At 59.6% G+C, this 15,049-nt stretch overlaps 3 protein-coding genes across 3 annotated transcripts; 1 reads left to right on the top strand and 2 right to left on the bottom strand.

Annotated features, from left to right (window-relative positions):
* Positions 1-6: 6 nt before the first annotated feature.
* ECI1 (enoyl-CoA delta isomerase 1) lies at positions 7-7,032 on the top strand. The gene is made up of 7 exons (XM_004706162.2): positions 7-60; positions 341-430; positions 3,446-3,573; positions 3,963-4,109; positions 5,225-5,346; positions 5,445-5,623; positions 6,613-7,032. The coding sequence occupies exons 1-7, from the start codon at positions 24-26 to the stop codon at positions 6,777-6,779; spliced, it is 870 nt and encodes a 289-aa protein (XP_004706219.2). The 5' UTR covers positions 7-23; the 3' UTR covers positions 6,780-7,032.
* Positions 7,033-8,959: 1,927 nt separating this feature from the next.
* Positions 8,960-11,108, bottom strand: DNASE1L2 (deoxyribonuclease 1 like 2). The gene is given in 7 exon segments (XM_045300133.1): positions 8,960-9,288; positions 9,870-10,121; positions 10,217-10,335; positions 10,338-10,516; positions 10,594-10,677; positions 10,773-10,861; positions 10,965-11,108. Coding segments are annotated over 7 exon segments (921 nt in total). The 3' UTR covers positions 8,960-9,234.
* A 1,080-nt stretch (positions 11,109-12,188) lies between these two features.
* Positions 12,189-15,049, bottom strand: LOC101638783 (transcription factor E4F1; the record flags this gene model as incomplete). The annotated part of the gene is made up of 10 exons (XM_045286031.1): positions 12,189-12,641; positions 12,740-12,802; positions 12,877-13,019; positions 13,107-13,305; positions 13,444-13,661; positions 13,793-13,898; positions 14,040-14,258; positions 14,442-14,611; positions 14,686-14,838; positions 14,914-15,049. Coding segments are annotated over 10 exons (1,761 nt in total), but the record flags the coding sequence as incomplete, so codon positions are not given.

The raw sequence follows: 15,049 nt of genomic DNA, 5'->3' as shown, positions 1-15,049 counted from the left end.
CCGACCCTGACCGCCTGGCCAAGATGGCGCTGGCGTCCCGAGCGCGCGCTCTGCTCCCGGGTGTGTGGACCCGGGGCAGCGGGTCGTGGTGGCAGTTAGCAGGGAGACGAGGGGTGAGGGCCACGGAGGAAACGAAGCCGCGGGCGGGAGCGGGGCAGGGGGATTCGAGGCCACCAGGGTGGACACCGGGAGACTGAGGTCAGCAGGCGGGTCTAGCAGGCCCCGGAGACCGAGGCAGTGGACGGCGTCTGGGCGGCCGCGGGCGGAGGCTGGGAGCCAGAGTCAGCGGGGCAGCGGGCGAATGGTCTGTGCTGGGGATAACGGGACGGTCCGGCCGCAGGGGCCCGGTCCTGGGGTGCCGTCCTGGCCAGAGTGACCGCGCAGCGCGCCATGAGCCACCGGGTGGTGGTGGAGACGGACGCGGCGGCAGGTAAGGGGCCGGGGCCGCGGGCTAGTTTGGGGCATGGCCGCGGGCTGACGTCCAGGTCGGAAGTCCCTTGGGGGCGGGCCCGGTGGCCGTGAAGTCCATTCTGGCGCTTACCTGCACTGTAGTTGGCTTCTCCGCAGCGCTTTCTGTTCTGCTAGGAAGGCTGGGGAGTCACCCTTCTTAGGCTTTCTACTTGAAAATAGCAAATAACTGGATTTATTGGGGAATAAAGTGTTTCCCAGCTTTCTGGCAGCCGCCTGGCACAGACCCTGGGGTGTCTGATCCTGATTCCATGGTGGGGCACACAGAGAGGGAAGCACCTTTGGCCACCCCCACCCCCATTCTGCCCCTGGGCCTCCTCAGAGCAGACCTTCAAACAGAGTTGGCTTAGAACTAGACTGGAAGAGTCATCACGCCCCCAGTGGGGAGAACCCCAGCCTTGAGGGCGCCTTGGGGTCTGCCCCAGGCCTCCCATCCCACCACCCCCACAGTCTGCTCCCCGACCCCACTTTGTCCCACCCTGCCCCAGCCGACTGTAGGGTCATGAAGGTGATGTTTGCCACGATGGCCACTCCTGAGGACTCCACGGCTATCGGAGCAAAGTGTCTCGGTCCCAAGCCATGTGGACACTGGTTTCCCATCGGGACCCATAGGGTTTTCACTGACAACTTTTCAGAAGTGGATCGCCAGGCCTGTCTTCCCAGTCTGCCGCCTTGGTCTGGAAGCGCCACTGAAACCTGCCTGCCAGGGGCGACCCTGTTGGAGCTTGACCCAAGGGGGGTTGGGGGGTGCAGGTGGCAGCAGAGCACCCAGCATCGCAGCAACAAACAATATGGGCTTAGCGCAACAGAGTCGAGTCTGGGATCCGAGAGCTTATCCTTTGCATGGAAACAAGCCGGTGGCTGTGAGGCCAGGCCAGTACCAGCTAGTGGTGAGGACCCTTTGTCCCCAAGTACAACGGTGACCCTGAGCAAAGCCCCAGCTTGTGAATTGAAAATACTAGCTAAGAACCAGTTCGGACCACCTGTGGAAAGTGCCGGGTTAGACTGAATTAGAGTCAGCTCAATACTCTTTCCAGAAGCATCGAGGCAGTGCCCACCCTGGGCTGAGGACTGCTCAACTCTGGTGTGTCCACATTCCTTTAACCTGATTCGAGTCAACCTTTGGCCTGGTAACCTTTCCCCCAATATTTACCAGGCTCTGTGCCCGGAAGTGCCTGTCCGACCTGCAATAATAAAGAGAAAAACCCACACCGCCCTCCAGTGGATTCTGACAATGACCTTGTAGGACCAAGTAGAACTGCCCTATAGCCAGGGGTCCTCAAACTTTTTTTTTTCCCCTTTGCATCTTTTTTTTTTGTTTTAAACATTTTATTAGGGGCTCATACAACTCTTATCACAATCCATACACACATCAATTGTGTAAAGCGCATTTGTACTTCATTCTCAAAACATTTTCTCTCCACTTAAACCCCCGACATTAGGTCCTCATTTTTCCCCTCCTTCATGAGCCCTTGATAGTTTATAAATTGTTATTCTGTCATATCTTGCCCTGTCAGGGTCCTCAAACTTTTTAAACGGGCCAGTCCACTGTTCCTCAGACCCGTTGGAGGGCCAAACTATAGTTTAAAAAAAACTATGAACAAATTCCTATGCACACTGCACTTATCTTATTTTGAAGTAAAAAACAAGGCAAAAACACCTGGCGGGCCAGATAAATGTCCTCGGCGGGCCACATGTGGCCGGCGGGCCATAGTTTGATGACCCCTGCATAGACTTTCCGAGACTGTAAACTTTTTATAGGAGCAGGCAGCATCTTTTTTTCCTCAGAGTGGCCAGTGGTTTCGAACTTCCAGCCTTGTGATTAATGGACAGATGCTTGACCTCCTTGCCCTACCAGGGACTTCAGGATGAAGTAGTTTGTACACCAACCTTTGTCTGTGTCTCTCTGAACCAAGTCAGGGGCGAGAGGGTGGTGTCTCATCGCTGGAAATTTTAAATTCTAGGTCCTTTCTTGCAGACAGCTGTGTATATTACATCCAACAGGGGGCATGATGAACTAGCCAATTAGCAAAGGCCTCCTCCCCAAAAAGTCAAGGGTTCTGGAAGAGTCCACTGGCTCACTCGACCCCAACCTTGGTCCTGCCATAGCCCATTGGCATTGACCTTACAAGGCTCTCCAAGGCCACCAGGGAAATGCTCCTTAGCCTCGTGATGGTCTTTCTAAAGCCCTTGGGACACATGGCCAGCACAGGTCACCCCAGCCAGAAGCTGCTGGCCTTGAACGCTAGCTGGGCCTTGGCTTCCCTGGCACCTGGCCCTCTGCCAGCCACATGGTGTGCCCTCTGCTGCTGCTGGCAGACAGGGCGCCCTGAGGTACTTCTCAAACATCTAGCGCCTCCCGCGTTTGTTTTTTCAGCAATTCTCATCATGTAATTGAATGATTGTAGTTTGGGTGAAATTTTTCGGCAAGTCCAGTTTCCCATTCAGCAGCTTAGGCAGGCACGGTTTGTCTTTCCAACCTTCTTCTGGGTCACTTCCTGCCTTCTGAGCTCCGAGGGTTGGTGGTTCTAAGGCATACCTACCTACCTACCTCCCTGGTGGCCTGCTAAGGTCAAAGTCGGCAGTTCCAAACCACCAGTTGCTCTGAGGGAGAAAGGTGAAGCCTTCTACTCCCGTCAAAAAGTACAATCTTGGAGCTGCACAGGGCCCTTCTTCGGGCCACTGTGAGTCAGAATGGGCTAGATGGGTTGGCTCAACGTCGAGCCTCCAGAAGGCGTCCTGGTCCGGCCCGCCCCCCCCTCCCCTTGCCTACCAAGGCTGTCTGAGGACGGAGTCTCAGGGTTCCATCAGCCTCTATCTGACCAGGAAGGCTAGGCTCAAATTGTTCGCCTTAAAATGCTGATTGTGATGTGTGACCGTCACTTCCCCCTTGGAAAAGCGAAGCCGCATCAGGGCCCGGGGAGGGGGAGGGGGTTGTCCCATGGCTGGGAGGGACCTCACCCGCCTCTACCACTAGGGGTGGCTGTGATGAAATTCAGGAACCCCCCGGTGAACAGCCTCAGCCTGGAGATGGTCACCGAGCTGGTCATCAACCTGGAGAAGCTGGAGAATGACAAGACCGTCCGAGGCCTCATCTTCACCTCGGTGCGCCCGCCCTCCCCCCACACCCGTCCCCTCCCTCCCCTCCCCCAGGGCAACGCAGGCCTGCCGCCTGCACGGGCTGGTCAGGGGGATCCCCAGGAGCTGTCCAGCCAGTGGGGCTGGCAGACTGTTCCCTGGAGCGCCCGAGGGGCTCCTAAGCCCCCCTCAAGTTCCGCACACACCAGTGGTCACAGTGCCACAGTGTGAGTGAGGGGCTGCGTCCAGGCCAGACATCTGGAATTTCCCATCCTAGTTCAGCCTCTGCCCCTCTGGGGGTCCCTGCCAGGACAGGGTCTTCCACAGGCCACACCTTCCTGCCTGCCCCTTCTCTGGGCAGTGCTCCCCACTGGCACAGCGCCTGCACCTGGCCCAGCCCCCTCCTCCCCCACCAGGAGAGTCCCGGCGTCTTCTCCAGTGGCCTGAATCTGCTGGATATGTACGGGCGGAACCCGGCCCACTACGCTGAGTACTGGAAAGCCGTGCAGGAGCTCTGGCTGCGGCTCTACCAGTGCCCCATGGTGACTGTGGCCACCATCAATGTAAGTGTCCAGGGAGCCCAGCATGGGGAGGTCGGAGGGTCCACCAGCTCTCTGCTGGGTAGCGGTAGGGTGGTCCACACTCTGGGGGCACCTCTACCGTTGTCCCCCAGGGTGGGGGGTGGGGTGGAAACTCAGGGTCTTGAGCGTGCCAGTGGCAAGAGCAACTCCAGAGGCTACAGCACATCTGGGGGAGGGGAAGGACTATAAGGAGTGAGAGAGACCAGGGGGGCATGTGAACGGAGACACAGGACTGCTGGCACCAGCCTCTGGCCGCAGCCTGGGAGAGCAGATACCAGATATGGGAACATGGGGCAAGCTTGGGGTCCCAGGGCCTCCAGGAGACTGGCTGCCACATGGGGCGGGACATGAAACGCTCCCACAGAAAGCTAAGGTTCTGCCCTCGGTCGCTAGTGGGGCTTGAACAAGGAGGGGGGAGGCTGTACCACACAGATAGTTACCCTCTCACAGTTTCAGAGGCTACAAGTCCTCTCTGTTGGCCCTTCATCATTTGTGGACTTGATGTTCCACAAGTGTCCTGACATCAGTCTTGCCCTGGGCCCCGGATCCAAATGACACACACTGCTCCCAGCTCTTTCTTGGTGATAATCAGGGCCCTCCCTCTCTGCTTGATTCTTCTTATAAGATCAAAGAGGATGCAGGGGGACGGGAGGGGTGGGGAGAGTTGATAGGATTGATGATTGTACCACCCCAGCCGATGGATTGAACAACAGGGCTATATGAGAAAGGAAGGTCTATATTGGAATGAGTAAGATATGATCAATTTTTTTAAAGGCGATGCAGGCACACCCCAGGGAAGTGCCCCTCACATTAGACAGAGCCCTGAAGGTGCTGTGTCCCCACCTTATGCCCATTACAACGGGTCCTGGGAGTGGGCACATCTCTAGATCATTGCCAGATGACCACATTACCTAGCCAACGACCCACAGTGGATCATGGTTGGTCCTGCCCCATTGGTGCTTGTCTGTAAGGCACACAATTCAGTCTGGGACAGGGTCCCAGCTTCAGAAGGAGTGTGTGGCCCTGCAGGGGTCACTGCCCCTGCAGCCAGCCAGTCAGGCGTGGCCACCCCTGAGCCTGGTGGTCTCGCCCTGCAGGGAGCCTGCCCTGCCGGAGGCTGCTTAATCTCCATGACCTGTGACTACCGCGTCATGGCTGACAACCCCAAGTACACCATCGGGCTGAATGAGACTCAGCTGGGCATTGTCGCTCCCTTCTGGTAAGGAGGTCCTGGGTACCGGGGCCACGAGCTTGTCCTGGGGCCACCAGCCCCTCTCTGTGGGGGAGGGCCCCCCCCCAGCAGTGTCTGCCTTCCAGGTTTAAGGACACATTGGTGAACACCATCGGGTACCGAGCCTCAGAGATATCCCTGCAGTTGGGGCTGCTCTACCCGCCTGCCGAGGCCCTGCGCGTGGGCATCGTGGACAAGGTGGTTCCTGAGGACCAGGTGCACAGCGCTGCCTTGGCAGTCATGGCCCAGTGGCTGGCCATCCCAGGTGAGCCTGGAATGGGAGAGTCCCCCCCACCCCCAACAACCCCTACATCTCTCAAGACCAAACTCTGCCATCACATCAGTTTCAAGCCTGTGGCAACACCACAGGACAAGGTAGTGAGAACTACCCCCAAGGGTTCCCAAGACTTTAGGGGAGGAGAAAGCCTCTTCTTTCTCCCCCAGAGCAGCTGGTGGTTCCAAACTGCCGTCCTTGCGGTCAGTAGCCCAACATGTAACCACTGCACCACCAGGGCATCCCAGGAAACATGGACACTGAAATGTGCATCCTATAGAGTTACCACACGTGACAAAAGAGTATGCTTCTGTCTCCCCTGCCCCTCGCGCCCCCTCCCCGCCCATTTAAAAAGAGAAAAGCCTTCGCAAGTCAATCAGAGAGGCAGGCATCAGGCCGGCTTACCTGCCCAAGGTACAGACAGACACGTAGCAACAGACACCAAGCAACTACTACTACTTATACCACCCCATGGAAGTGTGTGATGGGGGAATATTCTAGATGGTCTGTTTATTTAAATCCACCACTGTTGAGTAGATTCGATGCAGGTGACCCTCCAGGGCAGGGTGGAACTGCTGTGTAGAGTCTGCGGGGCTGTCCATCTTTCAGCGGCAGGCAGCTGCCTCTCTCTACCGGGGAGTAGCTGGTGGCCTGGGAGGGAGGCGGTCTACAGCTTATCCCTCTGTGCCACCAGGCCCTTTGCTAGACCAAGTGGCTCACACAATAGGCTGGCAGAGCCCTCTGTCTCGGAGAGGAAGAGCTGGTCTGGGTGGCCAGGACTTCCTGAGTTTTGGGTGCACCCCTGGAGGCCAGAAGGTCCCTAGTGATACAGGGTTTACACACAAGGTCAGCAGTTTGAAACCACCGGGAGAACGAGGAGGCTCTGCTCCTGTAGAGCGTCACCATCTCAGGAACCCAGAGGGGCAGTTCTCCCTCGCCCTGGGGGAGGGCTTTCATGGGCCCCCGCTCACCATCCACAGACCACGCCAGGCAGCTGACGAAGGCCATGCTACGGAAGCCAACGGTGGACAACCTGGTGAGGCAGCGGGACGCAGACATCCAGCAGTTCGTCAGCTTCATCTCGAGAGACTCCATTCAGAAAGGCCTGCAGATGTACCTGCAGATGCTGAAGCAGAAGAAGGCCTGAGGGGCCGCCTCCCCCTCAGGCAGCCCTCCTCCGGCCAGGGGCTCCATGCAGTCTGCTGGTCTCCTTCCCGGAAGGCTGTCCTGGGGCCCTACCCCCTGTCCCTACATGTGCCTTGTCTGCCTGGGAGGACAGTAAAACATGACACCTGGACAGGGCCTGATGCCCCAACCTGGGAATCATGAGGGGGCAGTGGGACCCAGAATATGCCCCTCCCCCCAAAGTAAAATTGTGAATAAATTTCTCAGGCACCCTTCCCCAGCCTTGGAGCTGCCTGCTTTCTGGGGTCGGAGATGGGGGTCCTGGTGACCCACTTGGGATCCCCCAAACCCAACGCTCTTGGTCAGCACATGTGTTGTGTATGTGCAGGGGCCCAGGGGAGTAAAGGAACAGTGGTGACAGGAGGTGGGAGGTGTCTGTCCAGAAGATGGCTCTTGGCCCCAGGGGCGGGGATAGAACAGTTACACAGGAAAGACTTTGTGCCTTGAAGCAACTGTTTTACCTCCCTTAACCCCTCACTGTCTGCCTCAAACTCAGTTCTGTGGTTGGCAAAGAGACAGAAAACCAGGACCCCTCCCCCCCCCACACACACACCCGCCCCCTTGTCTTCCACTCTCCATCCTGAAGTGCCAGTGACCCACACGGGCTCAGAGCCACCCACTGTGGGAACAGCACCATGGGCAGACATGGGAGACAGAGTGCAACCCTTGGGCTGGGCTGGGAGGGACGTCCGGCTCCTCTGAGCCCTGCAAACAACCCAAACGCACCGCTGTCGAGTCAATGCTGAGTCACGGCCACCCCACAGGACAGGAGAGCTGTCCCAGAGGGCTTCTGGGTAGTGATAGGTAGAGGCAGGCGCTTCATCATAACTTTCGCCCATGAGAGGTTGACGGGGCCAAACTACCAACTCTGCACAGGTGTCTGAAACATGCTCCTCCCTGGCCCCATCATCATCATCATCATCCAGGTGGGCCTCAGAGATGCTGAGGGCATGGCCCCTTAAAGTAGGAGCCCCACCTATTTCAGTGCATATCGTTAGTGTGCATCTTATTGTAGTCTGAAGCGTGCCATGGCATCATGGGAAGTTGAGAATGGCCAACAGAGACAAGAAACAAGCACGCCCCACAAACCTCCTATTTGTTTATATAATGCATATTTGCTACACAATATGTATGTATGTGCGTATCATCTGCCATAGGCAATAAAGCCGGGCGTCTGCTGCTCGAGACCTCTTTAAAGTGATGGAAAGCAATGAGGTTACTCTGAGGACAAGGTGCGCCTGACCCAAGCCGTGATGGTTTTGCAATTCCCTATGCATGTGAAAGTTGGGCACTAAAGGAGGAAGACTGAGGAATGCATGTGTCCGGATGATGGTGCTGGAGAAGAGGACTGGTGGTACGGTACAGTCGACTGCCCAAAGAACAAACATCTGTCTTGGAAGAAGTACCCAGAATGCTCCTGAGAAGGGAAGATGGGGAGACTTGGTCTCATGTGCTTTACACATGTTGTCAGGAGAAACCAGTCCCTGGAGAAGGATGTTTCCCATACATCATGTATGGGAAAGTAATGGGGCATCAAAAAAGGGGACAACCACGAGGTGGATGGATGAAGTGGCTGCGTCAATGGGCTCAAACATGAGGACAATTGTGAGGACGGCCCGGGACCGGGCGGTGTTGTTCTATTCTGTTGGACATTAGGTCGCGGTGACTCAGAACTGACTTGATGGCACTCAAGAACATCACACTGGGCCGGCAGTTTGCAAAAGGAATGGACCCAGGTCCTCCCCCAACGGGCTGCCTTCCTATGCCAGTGTGACCTGGGATGGCCATTCCCAACAAGCCATGAGCTGGGCTGACCAGGCATCCTTGTCCCCTAAGGAGACTGGGATCCCAGGCTGCCAGGCTTCAGCACAAGCCAGGAGGAGCTGAGTCTAAAGCAGTGGTTCTCAAACCTTCCTAATGCCTCGACCCTTTAATACAGTTCCTCATGTTGTGGTGACCCCCCCCCCAACCATAAAATTATTTTCAAAAAAATATTTTCATTGCTACTTCACCACTGTCATTTTGCTACTGTTGTGAATGGGAAGACCCCTGTGAATGGGTCATTATACCCCAAAGGGGTCAAGACCCACCAGTTGAGAACCGCTGGTCTAAAGAAAGGACACGGGTCAGCAGGGTCTGTTGGCTCCACAGGGAGCAGCGCATTTATTGAGCATGTACACTGGGCTTCTGCCAGCAGCCCTCAGAGGTAGACAACACATTTTACAAATGGGAAAGCTGAGGCTTGGAGCTCCCAGTTACATACATGTCCATGGTCACTTGTCCAGACCAAGGAAAGGTGTGGGTGCTGGCACCCCAGCCTGGCAAAACCTGGGTGCAGCCTCTCTGAGGGTTGCTACCCCAAGATGGGCCATGCCAAGGGGCGGAGTTCAGTCCTGCAGCTGGCTGGACTGCGGGTATCATTTGGACTTGAGGGTCACCTCCACAGGGAAGTGGTCACTGACAGCGAGAGCCTGCATGGAGAAGGGGATGAGTTTGATCAAGAAGGTTGCCTATGGACACCCCACTGGCCATCAGGTGTACGAGCAGAGCCCCATCATGGGGGAGATGCAGAGACCATTTTGGAATGTTCTGGCTATGGGGGCTGAGCCCGGAGAAGGGACAATTCCTGTAAACTCCGTAGGAGGCAGGCCAAGGGGAAATCCTCATCAGGGAATCAGGGTGGACACTAGAGCTTCTAGCCAGGCGCATCCTGGGTGTAGCATGCCACGGCCTGCCTGTGCTGGGGAGTCTCAGGACTGGGGCCAGCACTCTACCCAGCAACACCTGCCTCAGGCAGAGGTGCCCCTCCCAGCTCTTAGAAGAGCCCAAGAAGCTTCCCTCCCAGCACCTGTTAACCCAGGGGGCTGCCCCAGCACCTACCTTAAAACAGAGCTAAAAAATGAAAAACGGTGAGCCCAGGGAGCATCCCCACATCTGCCTTAACCTGGGAAGCCCCACCAAGCACCTGCCTGACCCCGGGGAGCCTCCCCCAGCTCCTGCCCACGCCTGGTCCAGGACTCCAAGACCTGCACCCCGCACCCCTAGCACCTGCCTGCTCCTGGTCCAGACCAAACTCCTCCTGGAAGTCGTGCACTACAGCAGACTGCGGCTTCAGGCTCCTGCGCAAGCGCGCACCGCAGGCCACGATGCGGTCATAAGCGCAGTCGGAGTTGCCCACCGTGGTGTCGGCGCTGTCCGGGATGAGCCACTTGAAGATGTGGCTGCTGCGCAGGCGAATGGCGGACCAGTCCTGCTCCCGCACGTAGCTGCAGTCGGCGTTGAAGTCCCCCAGAAATAGGATGTCCTGTGAAGCGTGGGGCTGGTCAGGGTGACCTGAGTCTCCAGTCCCCAGGCCCTCAGGGCGCGCCTGCCCGAGACCCAAAGCGGGCCAGGGCTTACATCGGTGCCCCATTTGTCGATCACGTCCAGGTACACGTCGTAGAGAGCGTCGATCTCCGCCACGGCGTGGTGCGGCGCCGCGTGCAGGGGCACCAGAACCAACTCCCCGGCGGCTGCGAGGGACGCGGAGTCAGAGACTGCAGGTGGGGAGGGGCGGACTCGGCGGGGAGGGGAGGAGCTTGCCCAGACCCCACCTCACCAGAGCCGGGCGCGGAGAACTTGACCACGAATGGTTCACGACTGAAGGCATCCTCCCGGTCCGGGTAGTGGTAAGTGTCCACGACAGACACTGCGTCCTTCCTGGTGGCAGAGGATGGTGAGCGCACTGGGGCGGCCCCGCGCGCGCGCGCTCCCTCCTCGCGGTCCCGCCCCCTCACCTGTACACAAACAGGTACATTTCCTTGTAATGGTCCCGGCCCAGGGGCTCGCTGCTCACGAAACTGTACTTGTGCTTGGACACGCTGCAGGGACACCGGCCAGGTTTGGAGTCAGGGCACCCAGCCAGGGCCTGGGTCCCAGCTGGGGGCGTGGCGACACGGGGCCCCGCCCGCCGTACCTGTTAATCTGCTCCATGAGCGCCTTCACGGCGCTCAAGTCTGGGTCTCGGACCTCCTGCACCAGCGTGATGTCATAGCCAGCTAGGATCTGGGGATGGCGGGCAGGGATGGGTCACACGCCGCGGGTTCAGCCAAATCCCTGCTCCTCCTGGCAGCCCAGCTGCGGCCCCTGCCCTAGTCCCCGCCCTCACCTGTGCGATGACGCTGCTGCAGGTCGAGTCCGATACTTTGCTGTCACCGAAGCTCTGAATGTTGAAGGCTCCGATGCGAAGTGCCGCGGCCCCAGCGGCCCCCAGCGGCCAGAGCGTGACCAGTATGGCCCAGGGCCCTCCCATGCCACAGAAGGGCGGCCTGAGAGGAGCATACAAGCTCGGTGACCGTGATAGTAGGCGGACCCACTGATCCACACTCCTGTCGGACACTGGGTACGCGAGGACAGAGCCTGGCCTGTCACCGGGATGCTGGCCGACAGAAGCGTGCCTTCTACCTGCACACCTGCTGGCCCAAGGTGGCCAGCCCCCAGCCTTCCTCCCACTGCAGGGAAACTGAGGTCTAAAGAGGGTCTCCTTCTCACCTAGCCCCGTTCCCCTGCGGTCCAGCAGTCACCTGAGACGTACTTGGGGCTGTGCCAAAGGCTCGGGGACTCGGCCCAGGGTGCAGGCTGATGGCTGGCCAGTGGCAGTGGTCAAACCACACCAGCTCAGGTCCAGCAGTAGCTCTGGCACCTGCTGGGGGAGGTTATTTGATGCCCTGGCTGGGGCGGGGCCAGGCTGCGCTGGGTTCCACCCCCAGTGTTGGGGCACCAGAGCTCTGCGAGCTCATTTAAAGAATCTCAAGAGGCCGAGGGGCGGGTTTGAGGGGCAGTCAAGAGATCTGAGACCACCCTGACAACTGGGATCATAATCCTCCCCATGCCCCGCCAGCCAGCCTGCAAAACAGGGTCTGGCCTCAGGAAATGGGCCAGCTACACCCAATGCTAGGGACCAGCCTTGTCCCCACCCCGCAGAAACTAGGTTGCCTTTTATTAGTCTCTGTGAGCTGCATACCCACAGGGAAACTCAGTCCCACCAGCCAGGAGGACCAAGCCCATTTCCTGGACCCTTCTCCCACAAGATTCTTCAGCTCAGATCCTTGCTCAGGCCTGCCCACCGGCCCAGGCCCAGGCGAGGCTGTGGGCTTCATCCCTCCCACACACCTCAGGAGGCCCAGGGACCCAAGAAAGGAGGGCAAGACCAGAGTCTGCTCACTAGCATACCAGCACACCCACACACAGCTGGCAGACCCGCCGGAGCCCTGGGTGGGGCCACAGCACATGAGGCTGTCCTGGGCAGGCCGGTGTGGCAAGTGGGGAACCCGCAGGGGCAGGGGCAGTGGCGCCAGCCCCAGGGCCACCGCCGTGGCAACATCACAAGCTGTAGGTTTTTCATGTTTTATTATTGTAAATCAACAAAAACCTCAGTATTTACACTCTACGCCAACCTCCCCGGCCTGCTGCCACCGCTGCTGGGCTGCGTCTACACGATGACTGTCTGGACCTCAATCTGGCCTTCCGGTGATGCGATGACCAGCTCGCCTGCATGCCCCAGGATCTCAATGTCCTCTGATGACACCATGGTCACTGTGGCCTGCTCGGTGCCAGTGGTGCCGGCACGGGCCGTGAGCACAGTGCCCTCGCTGATGGCCGAGGCCAGCGTCATGGCCACCTGCTCGGTCAGGCTCTCGGGAGTGGCGATGGTGATGGTGTCGGCGGCAGGCTCTGCACCCGTTCCAGTCTGCTGGTCCACAGTCATGTTCTGCACAATGATCTGGTGGCCAGCGCCGGCCTGGCGCACAATCTGTCGCACCACCTTCATGATGTGGCTGTCCACCTACCGGCCGTAGGAGGGGGGGGTAAGGTGGAGGGGTGTCAACGCGGCACAGCACCAGACACCCCCCCCAACGCCCTCCTGTCCCTCCCCACCCCCACCTCTGTCTGGGTGCCCTCGATGATCTCTGTGGCCTCGCTGGTCTCTGCGTCATCAGCAGTAGCCTGGCAGAGGGGCACAGGTCAGTGCAGCTGCCCCCACCAGCCCAACCCACCCCCACGGGGTCCACCGGCCCCACCTCAATGATGTACTCCTGGGTGTCCGCCACCATGGATGAGAACTCCACTAGGACAGTGTGTGGGTCCTCGGCCAGGACGGTGGCAGAAGCTGCAGGGCTCTCCTCCGGCACCAGCATCTCCTCCACCTCCAGCAGGCAGCCCCCTGCCGGTGGGGCAGCAGGGTCAGGGCCCAGCGGGTTAGAGTCAGCCCCTCCGTAGCCCCGCCCCTCCCTCTAGCCCCACCCCAGACCTTTGGTGCGCAGGTGCCTGTTCAGCGTGCCATGCTCGGCGAAGCCACGGCCACAGCGGTAGCACTTGAAGGGTTTCTCGCCCGTGTGGTGCCGCACGTGCCGCACCAGCGAGCCCTTCTCTCGGAAGCCCCGGCTGCAGTACTGGCACACGTGTGGCTTCTCCTCCAGGTGCGTCCGGAAGTGCACTTGTTGGGCGTTCTGCGGGGAGTGGCTGTCAGTGCTGCGCAGGCCTCACTCCCGCCGGGAACAGAGGGCCAGTGGCGGCTGGGGAAGGAGAGGGGCCTCGGTATGGGAAGATAGGGGGCCAGGCGCTGGGCCTGGAACTCACGGGCCCACCTTGGTCTTATACCGCTTGCCGCACTCGGGGCAGGGGTAGGGCCGCTCATCCGAGTGTACACGCCGGTGGCCGCGCACGTGGGCGATGGTCTTGTAGAGCTTCCCGCAGTCCCCACAGCGGTAGCGCCGCTCGTGTACGTGCACCTCCTGGTGCTTCCGGAGCAGGTAGGCCTTGGGGAAGGTCTTGCCGCACTGTGCGCATGCGAATGGCCGCGGTCCTGGGGGCAGGCAGCGCACGATGGCATCAGCTCAGCTTGTCAGAGGAAGCACCTGGCCTTCACCACCAGAGGACCCACCTTGTCTCCCACTGCCCGCCCGAGAACTCCCCACTCACCCTCCTGCCACCCACCTGCATGGCCCCTCTTGTGGGCCTCCAGCGTGGCAGCTGTGGGGAAGGTCTCGCTGCACTGAGGGCACGGGTGGGTCCTGGGCACACCTGCAGCTGCGCTAGCCACCTGCTGGGGAACAAGGCTGACCTCACACCACCGGGGAGTGAAGGGGGTGGGGTGGCATGGGCCTTCATTGTGGTAGGCATGTTAAGGACACAGACAGGGGCAAGGGTAGGGAGACACCTGGCCTGGCCCAGAGATACTCACTGTTTCTACCTGCTCCAAGGTCAACAAGGGCAGCTCTGGGGACCCTTCGCCCAGGGCCTGGGGGCCAGGCTCAGTGGGCACGGCCGGCTCCAGGGCAGCCCCCTCCTCCCCTGAGACCCGGTCCAGGACCAGGCCGGAGTTCTGCATGGCCTGGTGCAGCAAGTTCTCCCGGCCTCCCTCGCTGGCGGAACAGGCCAGCTCCTCAGGGCCTGGGGGCTGCTGCGGTGGGACAGATAAGGCTGCTGGTCAGCAGTTCAGGGCACGCCCCTACTCAAAGCCCACTCCAGGCCAAGGGGACCCCACAGCCAGGGCCCTGGGATTACTTCACCCTGCACCCCTCAGCTCCCCGCCACCTCTGAGTTCACGCCAGGCCAAATGGACCCCAGGATCAACCATTCCCACCTCTGGGCCCAGGGCCTTCATGCCCAGGGCCAGCTCCTGCATCTGCACGTGGACTTCGTGGATGACAGTGCCCTTGGCATCTGTCACCAAGTGGATCACAGGGGACGTCTCTATGGGCTCCTCTGTCCCCGAGGGTGATGTGACCATCCCCAGGCTGGCAGGCCCTGACCCTGAAAGGCACAGCTAGTAAGGCCTGGCAGCCAGAGGCCAGGGAGGGCACTTGGGGAGCGGAATCCTCACTGACCTGCAGGCCCCGCCTCCTTGCAGGCAGCTGTGTCCTTGCTGACTCCAAAACGGATCTTCTCCGTGCACGGGGTCAGGGACTTGAGGTGGCGGGTCAGTGCGCCTGACTCCCGGAAGCTTTTCCCACACTTGATGCACTTATAAGGGCGCTCATCTGTGGGGAAAATGGGCTCAGCCGGGTCAGGGGTGGCCCGTGGCGGGGGGCCAGGGGACCCAGCCTGCCCCTCACCTGTGTGGCGCCGGTGGTGGCGGATCAGAGAGCCCTTGGTCCGGAAAGAGGCCCCGCACAGCTTGCACTCATGGTCCTTGCGGCTGCTGTGTGTGACCATGTGGGCCTTGAGGATGCTGCCCTGTCGGGGGACGGG

This window comes from Echinops telfairi, unplaced genomic scaffold (genome assembly GCF_000313985.2).
Source record: "Echinops telfairi isolate 266 unplaced genomic scaffold, ASM31398v2 ScPeMD7_5;HRSCAF=22, whole genome shotgun sequence".
Taxonomy (NCBI): domain Eukaryota; kingdom Metazoa; phylum Chordata; class Mammalia; order Afrosoricida; family Tenrecidae; genus Echinops; species Echinops telfairi.
This window is presented reverse-complemented; position numbering and strand designations above follow the sequence as displayed.